This window comes from Mustela nivalis (genome assembly GCF_964662115.1).
Source record: "Mustela nivalis genome assembly, chromosome: 5".
NCBI classification, from domain to species: domain Eukaryota; kingdom Metazoa; phylum Chordata; class Mammalia; order Carnivora; family Mustelidae; genus Mustela; species Mustela nivalis.
Window position 1 is genome coordinate 83375392 of NC_139024.1, and position 24844 is coordinate 83400235.

General features: G+C 45.0%; 1 protein-coding gene and 1 long non-coding RNA gene across 5 annotated transcripts in view; one reads left to right on the forward strand and one right to left on the reverse strand.

Moving 5' to 3' along the window:
* The window catches only part of TBC1D22B (TBC1 domain family member 22B), a 74601-nt gene extending 59034 nt beyond the window's left edge, over window positions 1-15567 (forward strand). For 3 of the 4 annotated variants that reach the window (XM_082732287.1, XM_082732285.1, XM_082732288.1), the window contains one exon: window positions 13528-15567. In XM_082732287.1, coding sequence (XP_082588413.1) covers window positions 13528-13656 — 129 coding nt within the window. In that variant the 3' untranslated portion in view covers window positions 13657-15567. The remainder of the gene's footprint in view (window positions 1-13527) is intronic. The other variant, XM_082732286.1, reaches the window with a different exon arrangement.
* Window positions 2148-24844, reverse strand: part of LOC309865676 — a 28063-nt gene continuing 5366 nt past the window's right edge. Inside the window, exons 2-3 of the long non-coding RNA XR_014312232.1 lie at window positions 2539-2777; window positions 2148-2334 (exon numbers count right to left, since the gene is read on the reverse strand). This is a non-coding gene — a long non-coding RNA (uncharacterized lncRNA). The remainder of the gene's footprint in view (window positions 2335-2538; window positions 2778-24844) is intronic.

Consider the following 24844-nt stretch of genomic DNA (forward strand, 5'->3'; position numbering starts at 1 on the left):
GCACTTTTAGTGTTCCGAGTACTAATCTAAATGCTTTTTTCTGTTAATTTAATCCTTGCAATAGTCCCAGAAGGTAGATCATAACTACCCATCCCCATTTTACAAATGAGCAAACTGAGTCCCAGTGAGATTAAGTAACTAGCCCAAGTTCACCTAGGGGGTCAGTGGTAGACACCCAGAATCCATGCCACACACAGGCATTGAACTCTCTGGCCTTGGGGCCTGGCCAGGTACCTCCTGGGGCTCTTGAGCTGAATTCATACAGTAGCTACTCAAGGATCCCAGGCAAGGATCTGCCACACCCCCTCCCCCTCCCCAAGCTTCTCCCCCTCCCACACTCACCCTCTTCTTTCCCCTCTCAGGGTTTCCTCTACCCTGCACCACTCCTCACCTTTCATTTTCGATCCCTCTCAGGCTTTCTTCTCACAAAGTAAATGTTTAACAAAAAATTGGTTGTTTTAAGACTGAAAAACAAGTGCTCCAAGGTCCTCCTTTTGATCTACTATTCTGGCTCCTGGGTTTTTGTCCTTCTACTGCCAGAAGGATCTGGGACCTTCTCATTCCTTTTCAAGCCCTCCCTCCCAGGGCTCAGAACCATCCACACTCCTCTCTGTGGGAAGGTGGGGCCCGAATGACCACCAGGCCTGAAGGCAGCGGAGTTCTGGGCACAGGCCCAAGTTGCTGGAGCAGAGGGTGTGGGCTTCTGTCTGTGAAGTCCTGGAGCCCTGCCCAGGCCTGGAGAGAGCTGTCCGACTACAGAGTCACCAGTGCTGGAGGGGCTGAATGTCAGCCTCAGGAGGGGCTGGTGAGGGGGGACTCCCCTGAAACCAGGTTTTTATTTTTTATTTTATTATTATTTTTTTAAAGATTTTATTTATTTGACTGATAGAGATTACAAGTAGGCAGAGATACAGGCAGAGAGAGGGAGAAGAGGAAGCAGGCTCCTCACGGAGCAGGAGGCTCGATTCCAGGACCCCGGCATCATGACCTGAGCTGAAGGCAGAGGCTTTAACCCACTGAGCCACCCAGTCGCCCTGAAACAAGGTTTTTAAAAAAGTGGTCTCTCTCTTTCACTTTGGAATAATTTTATGCTTAATGTTGCAGAAATATTCGAGTTCCCAAATAGCCCACCCATATCCACTTAGGGCTTATATGCCGTACTATAATTACCCAGCCAGCAACTTCAGGTTGATAAAATATTAGTAATCTGTAGACCAGTTTTCCCATTAATGTCCTTTTTCTGGACCAGGATTCAATTCAGGATCCTTGCCTGGGACAATTCCTCAGTCCTTGTCTTCCTTGACAAAGAAGATTTTCAAAACTTCTGAAGAGTACTGATTAGTTATTTTATAGAATGTCCTTTACTTTGGGATTGTTGGATGTTTCCTTCTGATGAAATTGAGGGTCATGCATTTTGGGGAAGAAACTGCAGAGGTGATGTGTCCTCAGGCTATGCTGTCAGGAGGTACCTGGTGCTGGCAGCCTGCTGCAGGGCTCAATCCCAGGACCCTGGAACCATGACCTGAGCCACCCAGGGCCCCCTTCTGTTGCCCTTGATCACTGCCCTGAGGTGGGTCTACCAGGCTTCTTCACTGTAAAGTTACTGTTTTCCCTTTGATAATTAATAGGTTTCTTCTGGGGAAACACTTTGATACTATATAATTTCGCTGTTTCTCATCATTCTTTCATCCTCTAATCTTAATATCCATTAATGGTTCTTGCCCGTAACAGTCATTACTGTGATGTTTGCCTAATGGAGACTTTCTATTTTTACCACTTTTTCTGTATTTATTAATTACCATTCTACGCTAACAGAGAGCTATCCTTGCTCTCCCCTTTATTCATGCAAGTATTTATTTATATCAGTATAGATTCATGGGTGTTTATTTTATTTCATGGGTTATCCTACACTGTCATTATTTTGCTATTCAGATTGTCCCAGCTTTGGCCCTTGGGTGTTTCTTCAGGTTGTTTTTTTAACCTCATCAGTTTTCTAACGATTTTATTTATTTTAGGGGCATCTGGGTGGCTCAGTCCGTTAAACGTCTGTATTCGGCTTGGGTCATATCCCAGGCTCCTGGGATCAAGCCCCATGTCAGGCTCTCTGCTCAGCTGGGAGTCTGCTCCCCCTTCTGCTTCTCCCCCTCTTTGTGCTATCTCTCTCTCTCTCTCTGTGTCAAATAAATAAATAGAATCTTTTCTTAAAGATTTTCTTTATTTTAGAGTGCATGCATGTGCATCAGCAGGGGGAGGTGCAGAGGGAGAGAAAGAATCTCAAACAGACTTCACGCTGATTCGGGGCTTGATCTCAGAATCGCCAGACCACAGCTTGAGCTGAAATCAAGAGTGAGATGTTCAGCCAATTCAGTCACCCAGGTGCCCCATGATCCCATCATTCATAAAGCATTTCCTTACTTTCTGGTGCCATGAGATGTTCCCAGCTTATTTTTGCTTTGCTCCACCTTGGAATCAACCATTCTCCAAGAGGCCCTCCCCCCTTAAGCCAGTATTTTGCCACTAAAAAATATTCAGAGGTACCGTGATCACTTTGGAAATAAGATTGTAGGAAAGCACGTATGTGAAGTTCAAGAACAGGCAAGACTTCATGGTTTATATCAGGTCGCCGGTTGTGGAGGGAGTACTGACCATGGAGGAACGTGAATCTTCTGGGGCCCAGGAAGCGTTCTCTAGCTTGATCTGGGTGGTGGCTACATATGTAAAAATCGTCCAGCTGTACACTCGAGATTTGTGTAGTTATGTAAGCAAGCTATGCCTCACTGAAAAAGTTTAAAAAAAAAAAAAAAAGACAGCAGAGTGCATGCATGATAGGAGAAGGGCACGTGATTCAGTTTGCAGTGATGCCTCCATTGAAAGGTTGGGAGGAAAGTAAATGATGGAGAAAACACACTAACACTAAAATCCTTCTACTAAATAGACAGTTGACTATGTAGAAATTACCCCAAACGAAATGGATGCATGCTTCCTTTCTCACATAGGAATCTTGGTATGAAGTGAGGATCTTGATGTTCTTTGCCTCCTGGGTGCTTGAAGGGAAAAGGATTTAGGACTGCTGGCGGCAAGGGCCGTGGCCTCCAAGAGGCCCTGTGACACTGGGGGTGAGGGGCGTGGGCAGTGACGGTGGCACACCCTTCATTGGTGGCCAGAGAGAATGAGGTCTGCTGTGGTCGTGAGCACCTTAATCGTAGCTGGCAGGTCTGCCACACACAGCCGTGCCCTGCTGAGGGGACTGGGTGCTTCTCTCCCCCAGCTGCAAGCCTCAAGAGAGCTCTGTCTGCCCACGGAGGCCTATGGAGGTCTCTTGTTGCCACCACAGGCCTTCGAAGGAGGAAGTGAGCAACAGGGACCGTCTGCGGGCGGTGGGAGGCCCACTCAGCCCTTCTCAGCGCTTGCTCCTGGCCTGCGCTTTGCTGGGGGCTGTCTCCCTGGCGGTGAGGCAGGGAGAGGACTTTGCAGCTACGGCCAGTCACGTAGAGGTCTGCCGTGGAAGAGCTTAACTGGCAGGTGAACAGCCAGAGCAAAGACCCCGCAGACGTCGGAGGCTGAGGTATTAGAGGAGGGAAGAGGCAGAGAGAAGGCAGTGGGGCTGGAGTGGCACAGTGGGGGAGGACAGGGCTGCAAGAGAGGGCTATGAGGAGACTGTGCTTGACCTGAAATCAGGGGGAAACTTGGACTCCCTTTCCACATCGTATCCATAGCCTCAGCCCGAAAGCCTGGCCCAGGAATGTTCACTTGCACTGCCAGCTCCTTCTGGAGATGGGATGAGGACGGACGCTTCGGTCCCACCCCAGATGGGCAGCAGAGTGAACTAGGGAGTCGCGGGGGTGTATGCTGCACTGATGAACAACAGAGCATAGCAGCAAGAGGAGATTTTCCTGCCCTTCAGCCAAGGCTGAAGCTGAAATGTTAAAAGAGCCTGGAGAGCCACAGAAGTTGGTCACTGCAATACATGGTTTTATTCCGACACCCGGTGGCAGAGTACACCGTCCAGGGCAGGTTGTGAGCATCTGACTTTAGGCGAGGCTTCTCAGAGCAGATTAACCCGTGAAACCCAGCAGGACTTGAGACGGTCGAGTGAGTTCTGTGAGTGAGGGAACATGTGGCAGGCCCTCTGTGGGTCAGCACACCACCAGTTCACGACACCAAAACAAAAAGGGCTGCTAGGACGGAGAAGGGCTACACATCCGAGAATTGAAACTTAAGTGTGCATTCAGAAGAACATGAGTTATGCTGAGTTGTGGGTACTTGGGGAAAATGTATATGGGACACATGTGTGGGCCAGGAGCACAGTGGCCAGTCCCTTCCTCGCCTGTGAGCACTCTGGGGGACACGGTGACTGTGGGTGAAGAGGACAGGCAGGTTCTCAGCAGCAGTGGCGTGCCCGGGGTCTTTGATCCAACCTGCTCCATCCGCGTCCCAGAGCTGCAGCAGCTCCTAGAAGAATGGAATGTAGTAGAGCAAACCCAGATTCAGGTGAGCCACACTGAGAACACAGCGGCGTGGCCTTCACGCCCCCACTCCCGCACCACACCACGGCCACCTGTGTTGGTCTGTCGGTCAAGGTCCGGCTTCTGCAATCCCTACCCCAGCATTTCAAGAGGGGCATGCACATGACACAGGGGGTCCATGCCTTGGAGCATGCAGCATACAGACAGTAAGGTAAGAGCGGGGCAGCAACTCTGGAGAGTGCCCTTCTGCTGGGGGTTTTACACCAGGGCCTTCTGGCCTGCTCCTGAGCCCGGCTTCCAGCCCCCAGCCCCACCCAGGGTGGGCTCATGGCCTCAGTTTCTTGAATCCCTGATAATGAGAAACCGGCATTTTGTATTTTGTAATAAACCCTTTATTTATATTAGAAAGAAAGAAAGAAAAAATTTGTGCTGAGTAAAGTAACCCACAGGAAGCCTGAAAACTATTCCACCATAAGAAATACGTCTGGGAAAAGTGTGTGTGCTCGAGTCAGAGAGAGAAGGCCTGAGTGAGGAAATGCCTGCCCACTGGTCCCATACTTGAAAAAGTCCTCTCAGGAAAAGCAGCCTGTCTGAGAGACCAGAAGAGCCTGGGACCCCACAAGATGTCAGGCAGGGACCAACAAGGCCTCAGGCAACTCCAGACTGATTTTGAGAAGCACCATGCAGGGGACTCCAAGGACTAATAATCAGAATTCCTCTACATAAAAAGGAAACGAACGGGGGAGTCAGCTGATGACTCTAAAGCAAAATGGCGGCTGATCTGAGAATCCTCTGCTTTCCTCCTGTGGAAAAAAGCCTTGGAGATGATCTGGTTCTGAAAATGTCTTGTGTGAGGCAGGGTGGACTTGTTCAGTGCAACAGTGCTAAGCCTACGAGGTGTCCCAGGCCTAAATGACCAACTAACTGTAAGTAAATCCCTCCAACCCAAAGGCACCCACCCGCACTCTGCAGGAACTCAAGGGTAGGGTTTCAGAACATTGTCCAACATAGGCCTGATCTTTAACAGACATCCCATGAATTGTCAGTTTGAATCCTGCCCAGAAGGGTTCACATGAAACCCTGGGAACCTAAAGATCTTTCACCTGAAGCAAGCTGGTAGAAGAAAGGGCACGGTCGCTAGACATAAAACAAGCCATTGAGGGGAACTCAGCATGGCCTTTTCTGATGGGAAACTGGCTAAACACACTTTGGGAGAAAACCAGTGAATAAGTTCGACTCAAAAAGTTTACATTCAAGGATATGTTTTGTAAAGCTTATATTGTAGCCAGAGGAATTGTTTTGCTACTTCACTGATTCTCAAAGTGGGGGGTTTGTTTTAAAGTACTACTTATTTGACTAAGAAAATATTTTTACATGTCTGAATATACTTTACATTCACAAAGGATGTTTGAATATTGCTAAGTGATTCTACACACAGTATCTTATTTAGTGTATATTTTATGTGGTCTTTAAGTTCTTCTGTTCTTCTGCTGTTAATCATTACATGTCCTGTCTTTGGTCGTGCTGGGTTCTCATCACTGAATAAAATCAAGCAGGTCTTCCACATTTCCCTCAAACAGCCTCTGCTATGACTTCCTTTCCTTTTGATCCTGCTACGATATGCCCCACTTATCTTCTCACTACAGGGCAAGCAGTATATATTATAGTGGTTATGAGCGCAAGCTCTAAAGCCAGAGTGCCTGGGTTCAAATTCCAGCCAGAGCTACTCTGTGGCCCTGGGGCAGATTTCTTAATCTCTGGGCCTCGATTTCCTCATCTGTAAAATGGAGGTAATATTACACATTTCATAGAGTTGATGTGAAGATTAAAGGAGTTAATAGAGAGCACATGTAAAGTACTTGAAACCCCATCTGGTATGTCATAAGTGCTCGGTATATAATAGCTGTCACTGTAATGGTTATTGTCCTTGACGTTCTCCCTCTTCAGTTCTTCCGTCTATTGGACATACCTTTTCCTTACAGGGTTTCTTTGGTTATAACCTCTATCCCTTCTCCTTTGGCTCCCTTATCTATTTATTGCCCGCCCCCCCATGCCTTCAGTTCCTTTTCTGCCATATTCCTTTTCCTTTAGGATCTACGGATTCTCAGCCCATTTCTAGGTCGGGCTGTTTTTTTCTGCTATTTTAGCCATTTCCAGCTTTTCTTTGGTCCTTTCTCATTAATTTGGAGCTGCTCTCTGCTGCTTGCCCCATAAGCTATTTTGTCATCACTATAGTGTTTCGTTTGGCTGCATGTCATGCGTGGTGCTCCCATGAGTAGCAAATCTTCAGTTATTCCCTGCCCCAACGGTATCTTTTTTCTGTCCCTATAGAAAAGCACCTGATTTGTGATTAATGCTTTCTTCCCACAGCCATTTGGTTTCTTCCATCCCAAATTTATCAATGCATTGGGCAGTGTTTCCCATTGTTCCAGCACTGATACAGGATCCAGTTCCTAGAAGTAGCCACTAGGTGGCAGAGTGTGTCCTCACTGTGCGCCTCACTGCCTGGAGGCACACAGGGATGTTTGTTACCTTGGCCAGGGTTAGAATTATTTCAAGGCTTTGGGGAGGTTTCTAGCAAGGTTAGAGGAATTGGCAGTTACAGGTAGATGCTCTCCTCTGCTAGAGAGATCACTCCTTTGTTATCAGTTGTCCAAGCATATGCATTCATTACAGAAAGTTTAGAAATATCAATAAGCAAAGAGAAAAAATCAAGTACCTGAATACTTATCACACGAAGGTGATATATTTCCTTCCAGGCATTTCACCATGCAAATCTATACAAATAAATACGCGCTCTGTGTATATAACCATTAATGCAAACATTTTATGTACTGTTCACTTTACAAAATACAGTGGATGTTCTATCATGTCAAAAACTGTAAATCTAGGGCGCCTGGGTGGCTCAGTGGGTTAAAGCCTCTGCCTTCGGCTCAGGTCATGATCTCAGGGTAATTGGTTGGAGCCCCACACCAGACTCCTGCTCAGCATGGAGTCTGCTTGAGATTCTCTCTCTCTTCTTCTGCCCCTCCCCACTGTGCTCTTTCTCTCCCACTCTCTAAAATAAATAAGTCTTGGGGCACTTGGGTGGCTCAGTTGCTTGAGCATCTGCCTTTGGCTTGGGTCATGTTCTCAGGGTCTTGGGATCAAGCCCCATGTTGGGCTCTCTGCTCAGCAGGGAGCCTGCTTCTCCTCCCTCTGCCTGTCACTCCCCCTGCTTGTCCTCTCTCTCTATCAAATAAATAGATAACATTTTTAAAAATAAATAAATAAATCTTTTAAAAAAGGATATTTTATTTTATAGATTCACCTTAATTTATTTAATGAAAGGTCTCTGTCCGTATAGCATCTAGGTGTTTCTTACCTTGGGATCTCACTATTAGGCCTGCATCCCAAATATGCTTTTATTCCTTTAAGAGCTTTTTAATCCCCCACCTGGTTAGCTACTGGAAACCTTGAAGAATTGTGGGTGCCAGATCCCACCCAGGTTTCTAGAATCCAAAACTCCAGGAATAAGGCTTGGGCCCAAGTATTTCTAAGAGTTCCTTTAGTTGATTCAGCTTTTGCAGCCTGGTTGGACAGGTAGGACCAACACTTAAAACTCCAAGAGTTTTGTCGAGACTCCCAAGTTCCCAGGATTTTCTTGCTTATGTTCTGGATGAGGCTATGCATGTACCATTCCTTCAGCTCCCCTTCCATGGTAGGCAGGAGTTGATTCTGAGTCAATGAAGTATGTCCTCAGGAAATAGGATAACAGTTTGACCTCACCCAGCAAGCTGATTGAAAATGGGACTGAAACTAATTACAAAAGCAGTTTGTACCAAAAAAGAAGAGAGAAAGAAACAGAAAAATGTTTTCCAATGAATAAAGTGTAATGTACAATGTACATTACAATGTACAATGTAATGTAAAATGTAGTATTTGTGTTAATATGGATACTTGGGTGTTAAACTGACCTCCAAAGGGAAGTATAAGAATTTTTAAAAATTTGACAGAGAAGGTGAACACAAGTAGGGGAGCAGGAGTGGGAGAATCAGGCTCCCCACTGAGCAAAGAGCCCATGTGGGGCTTGATCCCAGGACCCTTGCATCATGACCTGAATCGAAGGCAGACACTCAAACAATTGAGTCACCAAGCTACCCTAGAAGTATAAGAATTTTTGTTGGCTGTGATGTGAATCAAAAGAAGGAGAAGCTACAGGAGCAAAGGACTTTAACAGGGTCTGCATTTAGAAGTTAGGGGATCCGTAGAAGTTAATGGAAACATAATTTCAGCTTTATTTTCAATAACCCTAAGGTCAAAGTTAGCATTTCCTACAATAGTGAATGTAGCCAAGAGAGCACAGTAATATTTGCAGTAGCTTCCTTTGTCACTTATTACTGGAATTTTCCTATCCTATGAAGTTGTTAGAGGTAGCTCAAAACATTGTGTTCACTCTTACTTTGAAATAATGGTAGGTATTTAATCTGCCATTAGATGTTATTGTAGAATATATTAATAAAGCACATCTATGGTGATATCATAAATTTGTTTAAAAATATTTCGATGACTGTTTCGATTTAACTGGTCTCCTTTGTGATGCTATGTATTTTATGTATTTAAAACCATCATTCTGAGAAGGGATCCATAGGCTTCTCCCCATAGCTAGAGTCTGAGGTACAGAAAGGGTGAGGACCTCTGTAGTAGAGAGTCTGCCAGAATTAGAATAAAAGTTGGCTTCCAGGGGAGGATGCTGGCAAAAAGATGCAGTACCTTTTCCCGTTCCAGTGGGGATGAGGACACTTGCGGGAAGGGATCGGAAGCAGGAGGGAAGAGTCAGAGGGGCCAGAGGCCAGGAGTTCATGGAGGAGGATATTGTGCTCCAAGGGCAACTTTTTTTTTTTTTAAGGTGAGATTGAAAACAAAAACAAACAAGGTAGACCTAGAACAGAGGCCAGGAGAGAGGGTTGTTAACCATGAGAAAAGCACGCTGCAGAGATGTTTAGATCTGATAACAGCGCTTTTAAAAAAGCATCTGAGTGGGTTGAGTGACTATCACTAGTAATTGAGTGATGGGTCTGGTCAAATGAATTTCAGTAGCACCGATGGGATGGCGAGGGGTGGTTACCTGCAGGGTTTGGGAGAGAGAAGGCAGATGCCAGCCACCAAGGTGGGCGTGGGGGAGGAGCATGAACATACAGATAAGAGTGCAGCGTGATTCCTTTCTCATTGTGTTCTTCCCTGGAGTCCACCACCATTTTGACTTAAGGCTTTTGAGTTCTGTTCTCAGGCCTGTAGATCTCAGGGAAAAGGTTTACAAAGAACAGTATTTGTTCGATAAGAGTATTCAGTGCTGGTGGAGATCTAGGGAAATGAGCATTTTTCTGGAATGCATTTTCTGAATGAGCATTAAGTACCTTTAAAATGTTCATGTTCTTTGACACAGTAATTTCATTCCTAGGAATTCAGCCCAAGGAAATCATCGAAAATGTGGCTCTATGCACAAGGCTGTTCATTATAATTTCATTATGATGAAAAAACAGAAATAATTAAGTACTCAAAACAGGAAGATGTAGAGTAAATTATGGTACATCTGCGTCATGAGAAATTCTTTGGCCGTGAAAGTATCTACAAGGAGTTTTTAATATTAGAGGAAATGCTTATGATAAATGCTAAATAGATTCAAAATTATATAGAGAAAACATCTCAGCTGTGGAAAATGTGCAGAAAGGGAGTGGAAGGAAATATGCCAAAGTGTTTAAAAGTGACTTCCTCTTGACTATGAAGTTATAGGTAATTTATTTTCTGTGTTTTTACTTTTTACTAAAAACTACCACAGAGTGTATTTCTCTAGAGAAAAAGTTCCACCACACAAGTAATATATAAAATCTTAACTGTTGGGGCACCTGGGTGACTCAGTTGGTTGAGTGTCCGGCTCTTTGTCTTGGCTCATGATCTCAAGGCCCTAAGATAGAGTCCCTTCCCCATATCTCTGCGCTCAGCAGGGAGTTTGCTTGGGATTCTCTCCCTCTGCCCCCCACATCCCATACTCACACTCTCTTTCTGTGACGTGAACGAATAAGTCTTAAAAAAAAAAAAAAAAGTTAAAATTGTAAAAATTGAAAACACAGAGCTCAAATGATACGTAAGTATAATGGGAAAAAAATAAAAGTCCCCCGAAGTGTTAACAGTTTACCTCCTCAACTTCTAAATTTTTTATATACACATGTGCATACACTTATACCAATATATTGTGTTTCCTCATTTATCTAAGTGGAATCATACTATATTTTTCTACAGCAGTTTTTTTATTCCTAAAAATGTCTTTGTTATCTTTCCACATCGGTGTGTGTAGTCTGACTTCATTTGTTCTCTGCCGCCTTGTATTTCATGATGTGGATAACCGCAGGATGCCTAACAAGTCCACACTATTTGAAGCCACTGTGCATGCAGCAAAAACCTTCGTGCAGAACTGTGACTATTCCCTTAGGACAGGGACACGGAGGTAGAGTCGCTGGATCAAAGACCATGCACGTTTATCGTTTTGGTAGAGACAGCCTTTGTGTGTCGAGATGATACAAACTTGTCTCCTGGAACCAAGACCCTAGAACAGCAGTGGCTTGAAACTAGGTAGTTGTTTACTTGTTCAATTCCTGGCCTAGGTGTAGGTGGTCCACGGCTAACACTGCACCTCCAGAGTGGCAGGGATGCGGATCCCTTCTGTCTTTTTTTTTTTTAAGATTTTATTTATTTATTTGGCAGACAGAGATCACAAGTAGGCAGAGAGGCAGGCAGAGAGAGAGGGAGAAGCAGAACCCCTGCTGAGGAGAGAGCCAGTGCAGGGCTCGATCCCAGGACCCTGAGATCATGACCTGAGCCGAAGGCAGAGGCTTTTACTCACTGAGCCACCCAGGCGTCCCTCTGTGTTGTTGCTCTGCTGTCTCGGGCACGCGGCTTTCATCTTATGGTCTGGGATGACCGTATCTGCTCCTCCATTCATATCCACTTTCTGGGAAGTGGGGAAGGAGAGGTCTAGGGCAGAACCCAAAACTTACACTGTCCCCGAATTGGTATCTTCTTCCTTTTGGCCATCCATAGCAGTGAGGTGCCCCAGGCAGGAGCAGTGTGCACAGCTAAGTGTCTGTTTCCAGAGGAAGAAATCTCATAAAGCACTGGGGAAGATATGTGCTATGGTGAGTGCTGTGAAGTGTGTAAGTCTGACGATTCACAGACCTGTACCCCTGGGGCTAATAATACATTATATGTTAATAATAAAAAAAAATGTGACTCATTAAAAAGAAAAGAAATCTCGTAATGGACATGCAAGACCTTTCCACTGAAAACTGCAAAACATCACTAGAGCGTCCAGATCAGCTCAGAGCAGGCTTTTTAAAAGTCTTCCCAGCATGGGGATGGGCCATGGGCTCTTTGCACGTGACCTGTTCGTATTACTCATCTGTTCTTCTCTCTGGTGGCTTTCTTTCTCTCTCACTGATTAGTAAGTGCTCCTTTTTTATTATGGATAGTATTGGAGTACAGATAGCATTTTGATAATGGATTTGGTTTTTCAAAGATGTTACAAAATATTTTCTTATAGTCAGTTTCTTATCCTTTAACCGGGTTTTTGGCACCTTTTGACATATTGAAGTTACGTGTAATCAAGTCCACCCATCTCCTTTATGTCCCTGGGTTTTGTCTTGCTATTATAACTTTTATAATCAGAAAAATAAGAATATCCAATTCAGAAAGAGAGACGGGGGTTACCTGGTTGGCTCAGTCGGTAGAGCATGCAACTCTTGATCTCAGGATTGTGGGTTCAAACCCCATGTTGAGTGTAGAGATTACTTTTTCTCAAAATTAAAGATTATTTATTTATTTATTTGAGAAAGAGCACTAGAGAGAGAGCAAGCAAGCACAAATGGGGGGACAGAGGGAGAGGAAGAAGCAGACTCCTCACTAAGCAGGGAACTTAGTTCAGGCTTGATCCCAGGGGTCACAACCTGAGCCAAAGGCAGATGCTTAACTGACTGAACCACCCAGGCACCCCCAGGTATAGAGATTACTTAAAAATAAATTGTAAGTAAATAGACTTTAAAAAAGGGGGGGGGGGAGATAAAGAACATGAACCAGCAGCAGCATGGGGAACTAAATTACAGAGACAACCTCTCAATTTTCTTTTTATTCTAATAACCTCTTTAATAGGCCGTCTCTCTGGAGCTGTTTGAGGGATCTGGGTTTTGAGAACTGAATAGGACCAAGATAAGTAGAGAAGAAAAGAGAAGGTCTCCTAAGTTAAAGGAACAATATAAATTAAACCTTCGAGGCACAAATAAATCTGGCTGAAATGGACCTAACTAGAAAGGCATGTGCATTGGGAACATAGGAAATAAGCTGGACAGGTAGGTCGAGAATGGTCTTTGGAGAATAGGGCAGCAGCTAAAAACAGTGATTAGAAGTGAACACTGGCATTAGGAGAAATACAGCAAATGAAAAAGGATATGCAATTATGCATATGCATAAAGGGATTATTTTTAATAAAGGTGCGGTTTTTTGGATAAGGTTTTTTTTTAAAGGAAGCAAATTAAGTGTCTAACAAAAGGCAAATGGTTGAGTAAATTAGGGTATAGCCACATGATGGAGTACTAACACTGAGAATAGTCATTTTTGAAGGCTGCATGGAAAAACACTAAAATTACAGTAAAAGAGTGTGATTAAAAAGCATATAAAAATCATAATGATGATTACAGCTATTTAAAGAAATAGGCTTGTGAAAAAAAGACTGAAAAGGAAAACTTGGAAATAAAGAGGTATATTTGGATGATGAGTGATTATTTTTCTTTTTCAATATCTTAATATGTTGGTGTCGTTCTCTGTAATATTTTCAAAAGAGGCAGGTGTTAGTGGATATGAGAGAATCAACAGAGGCTTTTCAGGGCTTCCTGAAGGTGAACTGGGAGCTGGGGACGGAATGCTGCTTGGGAAGAAGGAGCCTGACCCTGTGGGGTGTGTGATCCAGGAGGAAGGGACCTACCAGTCCCTTGGTCTGTAGTCCTGGGATAACCAAACTTTTCTTGCGTTCCAGGGTCTCCTAATGCTGCTACAAAACTTACCTACGATACACTGGGGCAACGAAGAGATCGGGCTGCTTCTCGCCGAGGCCTACAGACTGAAGTACATGTTTGCCGATGCCCCTAACCACTACCGCCGATAGGTGCTGTCTCCCCAGGGGGACCCAGACTGTCCCCATCTCTGATGGCAATCTGATCACTGTGGCCACCGTGCGAGCCGTGGACTCCGGCCAGGAACCACTCCTGCTGTAAAAAGCTCCCATCCGCCGCCCAGGTCTTAACTTTTCGGCGTGCCTGTCCACCACTCCATGTCTCTGGATGTGTTTCTCGGACCACTGTCAGTATTCCATGATGTGTGGATGGGCCCAGCTCTGGGAGACGACTGGAAAGGAGGTACAGGGTTGTCTGCCCCTTTAAAAGAAACTGGACTAAAGAAGGGGAAGGCTCAGGGTCTCAATTCACATCGTCCCTACATGGACTGACTGTCTCTCACCTCCCGGCCCCAACTGATGCCATTGCTTTTTGTGACATAGTTTGATTTGATCACAGGTCAAAAAAAAAAAAAAACGCCTTATGTTTTCAGAAGACTCCTGCTCCCTCCCACTCTCCCTCTCCCCGCCACCAGTTCCTAGCCCTTCCCCTTCTGCCCTGGTCTGAGCCAGTGAGGAGCAGCTTGAGACTGTTGTTCTCACACAGAGGAAGCGCTGATGCCTGTAACTCTGGGAAGAGGCCTGCACTCAAGGGCTAGGGATGTCATTTTTCCTTTTCTCCCCAGATGTGCGTATGTGCACCTGCATTTGTGTGTATGTGGGCATACACACCCATCAGCATTTAGTCACATGTCTGAGTTTCTGTGTCCAGACAGACTAGCCCAGTCGCCACCAGCTGGGAAGGGCCCTGGTGACCAAGAATACAGGCGTCCCTTGAGGATCAGGGCAGGGGAGGGAGAAGGGAATTTACACCTCTCCAAACCCTTTTCCCATGATGACCCACTCCAAGATATTATGTGTAAATTGTGTTATTATGTATATGGGTAAAGATGTACAAATATGTCCTCTTTGTAGCAGATATGATTTTATATTTATAATGTGCATCAACATGTGAAAGCAATCTCGGTCACTAGCACAGACGAAGTTGCCAGGCAGGTGGCTCTGGCATCTCTAGGTCAGGTTCTGGGTGCCCTCCTGTGCAGGGGAGGACAGGCGTCTGCCAGAGCAAGCATCAATGAGCAGACAGACCTGCTTTGACAATGGGTGGCAGCCTTCCCAGCATCAGTGTCTCAGAGTTTTTCTCTCTTCCCTCTCCACTCTCTCCCTAGGTCCTTGTGGAGCATCTGCCCCACTCCTTCCCCGTGCGTTGGGTAGACAGAACCCCCCACCTGTCCCCCAGAGAGCCTCCCAGAGAGGTACCCACAGAGGCGGAAGCCCTCCTGCATGTTTTCAGCCCCTCCCTTTCCCCAGGAGGCTGGGGGAGATCTTTTGTTTTTTCATTTTTTCCTCCGGGCAGCATCCTATTCAAGATAGAAGCTGTGACTGATTCATCAGTGCCAAGGAAAGGGGTTTTCTGCGTCTCCCTGGGGTTTGGGGCTCTTCTCAAAGAGAGGCATCCAGTGTCCCCGGCTGTCACCATCATACCCCCCACAGCTCATGAGAGGGGGGCGCCTGTTTGATTTCAGGAGTTCCATAGCAGAGAGGTGGCAGGGGCGGGGGCGGGAGGAATGGTGGCGAGCAGCTGTTCTTCTGGGAAGCCGGTCAGTGTCCCTGGTGGGTGACACCCTTGAGTCTGCCAGTGAAGCCCCACCATGCTGGCACGTTCCATTTCTCATCTGGAGCTGTTTCTCAGGCATTCTTCCTAACCCACCCCCTACCCCTTCAGTGTGCCTCAATAGTTTCCTTCACAGAGCGAGAGGGTTGTGACCCTCCCCTCACCTGGACTAATTAAAGAAAGACACTTGTGTTCCCAAATGGTGGTTTTATTTTTTTAGTTTTTATGTTTGTATGGAAATTGTGGATAAAGTGAAAGGATTGTAAATAAATAGTGTATTTCCTCCTCCACTGCTGATTTTTCTCCCGTGAGTTTGTGTAATCTAGAACCTAGGGCATCCCCTTTTCTCAGCTTTTTCTTGCTGAGATTAGTAAGTATGGGGGATGCATTTGCTGTAGGGCAAGCGGAGCACCAACAGAAAATCAGAAGGCAGTCTCAGAGGACTGAGCCCCCACTCGGGGAGGGGGTCCTGTGAGAGATAAAAAATAAGGCATGTGGTGCCCAACCACTAACGTTTACACAGCACATCACCATGTGCCTGGCAAGCCCTGCGATGACCGCTGGGGCGGTTTCTTCACCCAGAACTTCTTCCTAGGACACATCTGAGAGTGTCTCTTGGTTTCAGTAATTAGGAACTATATTAGGATTAAATTCAGCAACATGCAGCAGAAGCCAAAAAGTAACTGTGGCTTACACAGCAGAGGAATTTACCAGACACCTGGGTGGCTCAGTCGTTAAGGTCTGACTTCAGCTCACATCATGATCTCAGCGTCCTGGAATCAGGGGTTCAGGGCTCAGCGGGGAGTCTGCTTCTCCCTCTCCCTCTGCCCTTCCCCCCTGCTCATGTTCTCTCTCTCTCCCCCAAATAAAATCCTAAAAGAAATAATAAGAGGGGGGTGGTGTGCCTGCATGGCTCAGTTGGTTAAAGCGTCTGTCTTTGGCTCAGGTCATGACGCTGGAGTCCGGGGATGAGCCCTGTGTTGAGCTCCCTGCGCAACAGGAAGTCTGCTTCTCCCTCTTTCTCTCCTCTGCCCCTCCTCCCTCTCCTTCTCTCTCAAATAAATAAAATCTCTATTAAAAAAAAAAAGAAAGAAAACCAGGGGAATTATTTTCCCCTCCCATTAAAATCCAAAAGGATGTTGCCCAGGGCTAGTATAGTAGATCTGAATCACAAAATCTTTATGGACCTGGATTCCTTCTCTGGGTCTTCATGGGGAAGATGGAAGATGGCAGTTGGTGCTCCAGCCACTGCATCCACTTGACAAAGCAACAGGATGGATAAAGAAGAGACCATGACAGGAAAAAGGAATGAAAGAAAAGTGTCAGTGTTTTAAGGAATGTTCAAGAAACCTGCCCCATAAAATCTCCTTTTACAACTCACAGACAGAACTTAGTCCCATGGTAGGTCACACCTATTTGAAAGGGAGGTTGGAGGATTAGTCTGGTCCAGGCAGCCATAGGCCTCACTCAAAATCAACAAGTGTTGCTCTTGACAGTTCTACATATTTTAAAGAACTTTGGAGGAGACATTTACCATGTATGTTTCTCCTTCATTCCTGAAGCTCCAGCTTCCCGTCTGAAACTGATTTCCCTTCTGCCTGAAAACTCTTGAGCAATTCTCTTAGTGTTCCTTCATCTGAGAATTGTCTTTGTTTCACCTTCAGTCCCAAATATGTATTCTCTAGATACAGTTATTTCCTTTTGGCACTTTAAAACTGTTGTTCCACTGTTTCTTCCGGTTTCTGATGAGCACGCCACAGCCTTTGAAATCATTGTTCTATACATTTTTTATTTTTTAAAGACTTTATTTAATAGAGAGTAAGAAAGTGTGAGAGCGAGATGAGAGGCAGAGGGAGAAGCAGGGTCACTGCTGAGTGCAGAGCCCAACACGGGACTTGATCCCAGGACCCTGGGACCATGACCTGAGCTGAAGTCAAACGCTAAACTGACTGAGCCACCCTGACGCCACACTGTTCTATATTTAACTCATTATTTTTCTCAGACTCCTTTTCAAAAAATTGTGACAAGATGTATATAACAAAGCGTGTCATCTTGATCACTTTGAGGTGTACAATTCAGTTTCAAGTGCATTCCCGTGTTGTACCACCATCACCACCATCCATCTCCAGAACTCATCTCGTCTTGCAAAACTGGAACCGTACCCAAGAAACAACAGCTCCCCATTTCCTTCTCTTTATGGCCTAGGCAACCACCATTCTACTTTCTGTCTCTAGGAAATTGACTACTCTAGGTAACCTATGTAAGTGGAACAATACAGTATTTGCTTTTGGGGCTGGCTTATTTCACTTTGCATAATGTTCTTGAGGTTCATCTATGTTGTAGTATATATCAGAATTTCCTTCCATTTTTTAAGGCTGAATTATACTCTGGAACATGCATGTACGTGCGCACGCGCATACACACACACACACACACACACACACACACTTTGTTTCCATCCATCTGTTGATGGTCAGATGAGTTCCTTTTCTGGCTTTTGAGAATACTGCTGTTATGAACACGGGTATATAAACATCACTTAATGGGGAGCCTGAGTGGCTCAGTCAGTTGAGCATCTGACTCTTGATTTCAGGTGAGGTCATGATCTCGGGGTCCTGGGATTGAACCCTGTATCAGGCTCTGTGCTCAGCAGGGAGTCTGCCTCTCCTCCCACTTGCCTGTGCTTGCTCGCTTGCTCTCTATCTCTCTCTAAAATAGATATATTAAATAAATAAATATCACTTAGAGATCTTGCTTTCAATTCTTTTGGGTATATACCCATAAGCAGAATTGCTGGACTACTTGGTAATTGTATCTTTGATATTCTGAGAAACTGCCATGGTTTTTCTCAGATTGCTTTTTAGATTTTTTTCTTTGGGTTTAGAAGTTTGATTTTGTGTATCTGAGTGTGGGGGGGTGTTGTTTGTATTTGGAGTTGTGTTTGGAGTTTGTTGTGTATTTGGAGTTTGTTGCATTTATCCTGTTTGGGGTTTGAGATTCTTTTTTTTTCCCCCTAAGATTTTATTTATTTATTTATTTGACAGAGAGAGGGCAAGTGCACAAGCAGGGGGAGTGGCGGGCAGAGGGAGAAGCAGGCCCCTCAATGAGCAAGGAGGCCCATGTGGGACTTGATGCCAGGACTCTGAGATCATGACCTGAGCCAAAGGTAGACGCTTAAGCGACTGAGCCACCCAAGCACCCCTTGGGGTTTGAGTTTCTTGAATCAGTAATTTTATGTCCTTCCCCAAATTTGAGCTCTCAGCTATTCTCTCTCTCTCTCTTTTTTTTAAATTTATTTATTTGTCAGAGAGAGCACACAGGCAGGCAGAGTGGCAGGCAGAGGCAGAGGGAGAAGCAGGCTTTCCACCGAGCAAGGAGCCCGATTCGGGACTCCATCCCAGGACGGTGGGATCCTGACCTGAGCCGAAGGCAGCTGCTTAACCAACTGAGCCACCCAGGTGTCCCTCAGCTATTATTTCTTCAAATATATACATATTTCTCTGCTCCAATCTCACTCCTCCCTTGGGATTTCAATGATATGAATGTTGGACCCATAGTTCCTCAAATTCTGTTCTATTAATTCACTATTTTTCCTTTCTGTTCTTCAAATCAGGGACTTTCTCCATCTCTCATTAAGTTCATTGACTCCTTTTCTGTCATCTCCATTCTACTATTAAGCCCACATAGTGAATTTTTATTTCAGATATTGTGGTTTCAGGTTCTAACATTTCCATTTGATCCTTTTTTATAGTTTGTTTCTCTACTGAAAATTTCTATTTTTTCCCCTTCATTTCAAGTGAGTTTACTTTTGCCACACGGAGCATAATTATAATACCTGTTTTACTTTTTTGTCTGGCAGTTCTAACATCTAGGTCATCTTGGGGTTGGCATCTTTCAATTGTCTTTCCTCTACAAATGGACCACCTTTTCCTAGGTCTTTGGGTGTTGAGTCATTTTGGATTGTATCCTGACATTTTGAATAGTACATGTGAGAACTCAGTCTTCTCCAAATCCTCTAGAGCAAAGGTCAGCAAACTATGGCTTATGGGCCAAATCCAACCCTCTTCCTCTTTTTATGAAGAAAGTTTAATTGAAACACAGCAGTATTTGTTCCTTTACATCTTGTCATTGGCTGCTTTGACTCTACAACAGCACAGATGAGTAGTCCTGATAGGCTGGATGGCCCTCAAAGCTGAAAATATTTACTATCTGGCCCTTTATGGAAAAAGTTTGCTGATCTCTGCTCTAGAAAACATTGACTTCATTTTGTTTTGTTTTGTTTTGTTTTGTTTTGTTTTAATAGGCAATCTACCCAGTTAGGTTCCACCTTCAAGTTTTCTCACATCTGTGGGCCTTTGTTCCAAGGTCATTTCGGTTTTTCAGAGGTTTTGCTATGCTGGGTCTGTTTTGACCATGCAAAACTTGTGCCAGTTCATACACAGAATGGACTCCCCTTCTCCAGCTGGCTTCTTTTAGGATTTCCCCTATATGCTCTGGCTCTCTGGTGCTCTGTTTCTTTCCTAGTCAGCCAGAATGACAGTGCTTCTCTGGAAATTTCTACTGCCCAGACTAGTGCTGACACTGCCGCATAATTGAGTCCTGCCCTTGGGGCAGGTCTGGGAGAGACAGAAAAAGAACTAATTGTAAACCCCCACCCCCAACACACACTCTGGCTCCCAGGGCCACTTTTCCCAAGTCCTTTGGTCAGAGAGATGTGGTTTGTGACATAAGAAATATATATTTGGTTTCTGGGATGCCTGGGTGACTCAGTGGATTAAGCCTCTGCCTCCGGCTCAGGTCGTGATCCCAGCATTCTGGGATCAAGCCCCATACGGGCTCCCTGCTCAGCAGAAAGCCTGCTTCTCCCTCTCTAACTCCCCCTGCTTATATTCCTCTCTCGCTGTGTGTCTCTGTCAAATAAATAAATAAAATCTTTAAAAAAAAAAAAAGGAAGAAGAAAAATATATTTGGTTTCTGCCTCCGGTCCCTGACACAGAGCTCCTAAAACCCTTGGGATTTTCTGAGTGGTAGGAGCATCTTTTGTTCACCTCCTCTTTTGAGGTGACTCATGGTGAGCTCCGGGATAGCTTCAGGGTGGGGGGCTGGTCACCAGAAAGATCAAGCCATCATCATAAGTTTGGAATTTTCAGCCCCATCCTCTGGGAAGGGGAGAGGGACTGGACATTGAGCTAATAATCAATTATGGCTAAGTGATGAAACCTCCCTTAAAAGCCCTTACCACTCTTAATCTCACAAAACAAACTGAGGGTTGCCTGGGAGAGGAGGGTAAGGAGAGGGTGGTGAGGTTACAGACATTGGGGAGGTATGTGCTATGGTGAGTGCTGTGAAGTATGTAAACCTGGCGATTCACAGACCTGTAGCCCTGGGGCTAATAATACACTATATGTTTAAAAAAAATCAAAGAAAAAAAATTTAGTTGAAAAAAAAAAAAAAAAGCCCTTACCAAAGAGGGGCGCCTGGGTGACTCAGTTGGTCAACATCTGCTTTCAGTCAGGTCATGATCCCAGAGTCCTGAGATCGAGTCCCAGTTGGGCTCCCTCATCAATGGGGAGTCTGTAACTCTTTCTCTTGAGTTTTGTGAGCCATTGTGGCAAATTATCAAACCCAAGGAAGGGGTTAAGGGAACCCCCCAATTTAGAGCCAACTGGTCAGTATAGCAGTGACAACCTGGGGGATAGGACTGGCATCTGAAGTAGGGGCAGTCTTTAGGGACTGAGCCCTTGTGGGTTCTGTGCTAGTTCCAGGTGGTGTCAGAATTAGTCTAACTGGATGCCCACTGGACTGGTTGGTATCCAGGTATTCTTTTAGGTGTCTCTCAGCTTTTGCTGCCTCTGCTGCTGCGAGGCCCCCTTACCTGGGAGCACCTCTCAAGTCAAAGCTGTAAGACTAGACGGAAATATTTTGAGAAACTAACCCCCTATGGATAGTTTCTTCAAGCTTTGCGTCTCTCCCTAATTTGCCTGCTTGTTTACTTTTCAGAATTCTCAGGTAGTTCTATTTTGTCCAGCATTTTTGGTCATCATTAGTGGCAGAGAGAGATTTCAGTGGGCTTACCCCACCTTGTCTAACACCAGAAATCCTCCGAAGGTTTTCGTCCACAACCTACAGTTGAAAACATGTTTTACATTGAGCCCAGCACAGAACAAACACAGACACACAAATAATGAATGTTTCACGATCAGTATGTCCCCTTCATCTGTGTGCTGGCCTAGGACCTGTTCTGTTGTATTCCATTTTTCAAAAATGCTGATCAAGGCTCATTACTGAGTGTTAACTTGAATTTTGAAAAACACAGCTCTGCATGTGACTACTGAAATGGGAGAGAGAAGCCTGCTGCTAGCTGAAATAAACTTGAGCACGTTTCAACAAGTCCAGAATAATAAATATCACAGCTGATAATGCAATAAATTTGTAAGTCAAAAAAATGTGATGAGAATTGCATTATAACCTTGGATTATAGAACTCAAGGTTCTCTGTGTAAGAAACATTCCCACTCCCTCCCCACCATTCCCCAACTCTAGACAAAGGTGAATTGAATTAGAGATTTCTATGTTTTTTGTAGTCCAAAAATAGCCAGCGCAGGGTGATAGGATTCAGTTGTAAGTCACCCCAAGCTTATTTTATATTAGGCACCTGATACCAAGTATTAGTTGCAAAATAAACAGCCTGAAGCCAGCTCTGTAAGGAGAAGAAAACAAGGCAGTAATTATTGATACCTGATTCCCACAGCCTTCTTTCCCTCCGTCTTGCCTATCTTCTCCTTTCCTCCCTCCCTCTCCTCCTCAATAAAATCAGACAGGTAATAAATATTTGAAGTGGGTACTGATCCTTGGCAAGTTAAAGGATGCAGGCGCTTAAAGTAACAGCCCAAGGCCCAGCCAAAAAGGAATGTAGTAGTTTCCTCCAGTACTACTTTCACGGACCTCTGAAACAGCCACCTTTTATTTATTTATTTATTTATTTGAGAGAGAATGAAAGAGAGCATGAGAAGGAAGAAGGTCAGAGGGAGCAGCAGACTCCCCATGTAGCTGGGAGCCTGAAGCAGGGCTCCATCCCAGGACTCCAGGATCATGACCCGAGCCGAAGGCTGTCGCCCAACCAACTGAGCCACCCAGGCACCCTGAAACATCCACCTTAATTACTGATTAAGCTATCTCCAGAATAGAATGAACTTGATGACTCATTATACCTACTTCCAAAATATAATAAACCTGATTAAAGGTATCAGAAATATCTTACAACTGTGTACTGAAAGCGCTTTGTTTACACAAAATAGCACTTAATACACAAGCTGCCCAAAGCAGATGGTCCCCTTTTCCCTCCTCACTTACTTCTGGTTTTCTAAAACATTTCCCTTTCAAAAATAAAAGGCGTCGTTCCCTGATTCCTTCAGCGCAGAGTCTTACAGCTGGGGATGGGCAGAGAAGAGATGATGGAATGAGTAAGAAACAAGAGGGGCTCTTGAGTGGCTCAGTTGGTTAAGCATCTGCCTTGCATCTGCCTTTGGCTCAGGTCATGATCCCAGGGTCCTGGGATTGAGCCCCGTTCTGGGCTCCCAACTCAGTGGGAAATCTGCTTCTCCCTCTCCCTCTGATGCTCGCCCTACTTGTGCGCTCCTTCTCTCTCTTTCTTTGTCAAATAAATAAATAAGATCTTTTTAAAAAAATGAGTAAGAAAAAAGGATGAGTGAGTGAGAATGTGGAGCCATGAACCCCCTCCCAACACACACACCCCAAGGCTGGATCACTTCATCCGGGATCTTACCTCCCCCCAGACACGCTGAAATCCTCCAAGTCTAGAGAACCCATTTGTGTTCACTGCCCACCCCACCCCCAAGATGACTAAATGCAACAGTCTATTGAAAAGTCGGCCTGTGATCTCAGGATTAGAGAGTACCAAAGAAGAAACAAAGGACTTCGCTAGAGATGCTACATCAAGAGTCCTTTCTTTGCTCGATCTTTTGAAAACATAATAAGAAAAAGTTCTGCCTCACCTCTATTGAACCTCACTGAGGGGAACCACGCTTCAAATCAATGGGCAGAGCCATGCCACCAAAATGGATCAACCCTTGCTCACAGAGAAAACTATTTGCTTTAGACGTTTTTTAAAAACCCATCTTGCTTACAGATGGGTAATAGAAGTCTAAAATTGATTGAAGGGATTTCTAACTCTATAATAAACCAATTTAAGGAGGAGAAGACACCTTGTTTTCTATCTTTTAGACCAGAGAACATAGAGAAGACCCAGGGAGTGAAACTTTATACCTGCTGGACGTGGCCTCTGCAGCCGCTGGTGCTCCATCCCTCTACAATCATAGCTCACAGTGATTAGGTACTAACTACGTACCAAGCAAAACTACCTTATAGGAATTCACCAGATTAGTCCTCTTAACAATCCTACAAGTTGAGTGTTACCCTCATCATCGCCCTTCTCTTATAAATGCGGAAGCTGAGGTTTGAAGACAAGTAACCTGCCAAACATCTCCTGTCGAGTAAGTAGTTGAGCTAGGATTCGAACTCAGGCAACCGGGCTCCAAACGCCACACACCTCCACTGCCAGGAGCCTCTAAGTTTCCCACTCATCTAAGGGCTGACCTTACACAAAAGCCACAGAATGAGCAAAATGTGATCGCTTATACTCCACCCTTTCCCGCCACCTCTATTCTGGGGAGATAAAAAGAAAGGAAGTGGGAGAGAGGAAGAGGAAGAGATCATCATTATGTTATGTTATGTTATGATCATCATTTCTGTTCATTAGCACGTGTTCTAAAGTCTGCCAGAGAGACCTAGCTGTCCACCAAAATTCATGCTCCCCTTTCTAAGGAATAGAGTAGTTCCTGGGAACTGGCTGATCAGCCAGGGATTAGGTTCCCCAACCTGTCTTGGAGCTAGGTGGGGTCATGTGACAGTTCTTTCTAAGAAAATGTGAGCCCAGGGAAACGCATGTCACACTGGGGACAAGACAGTTAAGAAGCTGGTGTGCCTTCCCCATTCTATCTTCCCCTGGTTTGCTTTGTAGACCGCTGAGGACTCTAAGCCCTCCAGGATAAAAGAAGTCTGAGTTCCTGAACGACTCAGTGAAAGGCTGTCCAGGAACACCGGTGGACAATTAAGTGAGTAAGAAATAAACGTTTATTGTGCTCAACCACTGAAACTTGGGGTTTGTATGTTATAGCAGCTAGTGTTACCCTAACTAATATAGAAACAGATAAACCAATGACTGTCCAACTGCCCTCCCCCACACCTTTCCTGTTCCAGTTCTGTACTGTTGTAGAACAAACTATGCCAAAACTAAGTGGTTTAGCACAACCATTGTATTATGCTTACAGACTCTGGGGCAGGAGCTCAGGTGGGGCACAACAGTGGTGACAATTCAGGGATCACTATTCCACAAGGTCTGGAGCTTCAGCTGGAAAGACTCAAAGGCCAGGGGTGACTCACTACTGGGGGCTGCTATCATCTAAGGACACCTTCATTCCCATGTCTGCCAGTCAATGCTGGATATCAGGTGGGACCTCGATTGGAGCTGTTTGCCAGAACATCTACT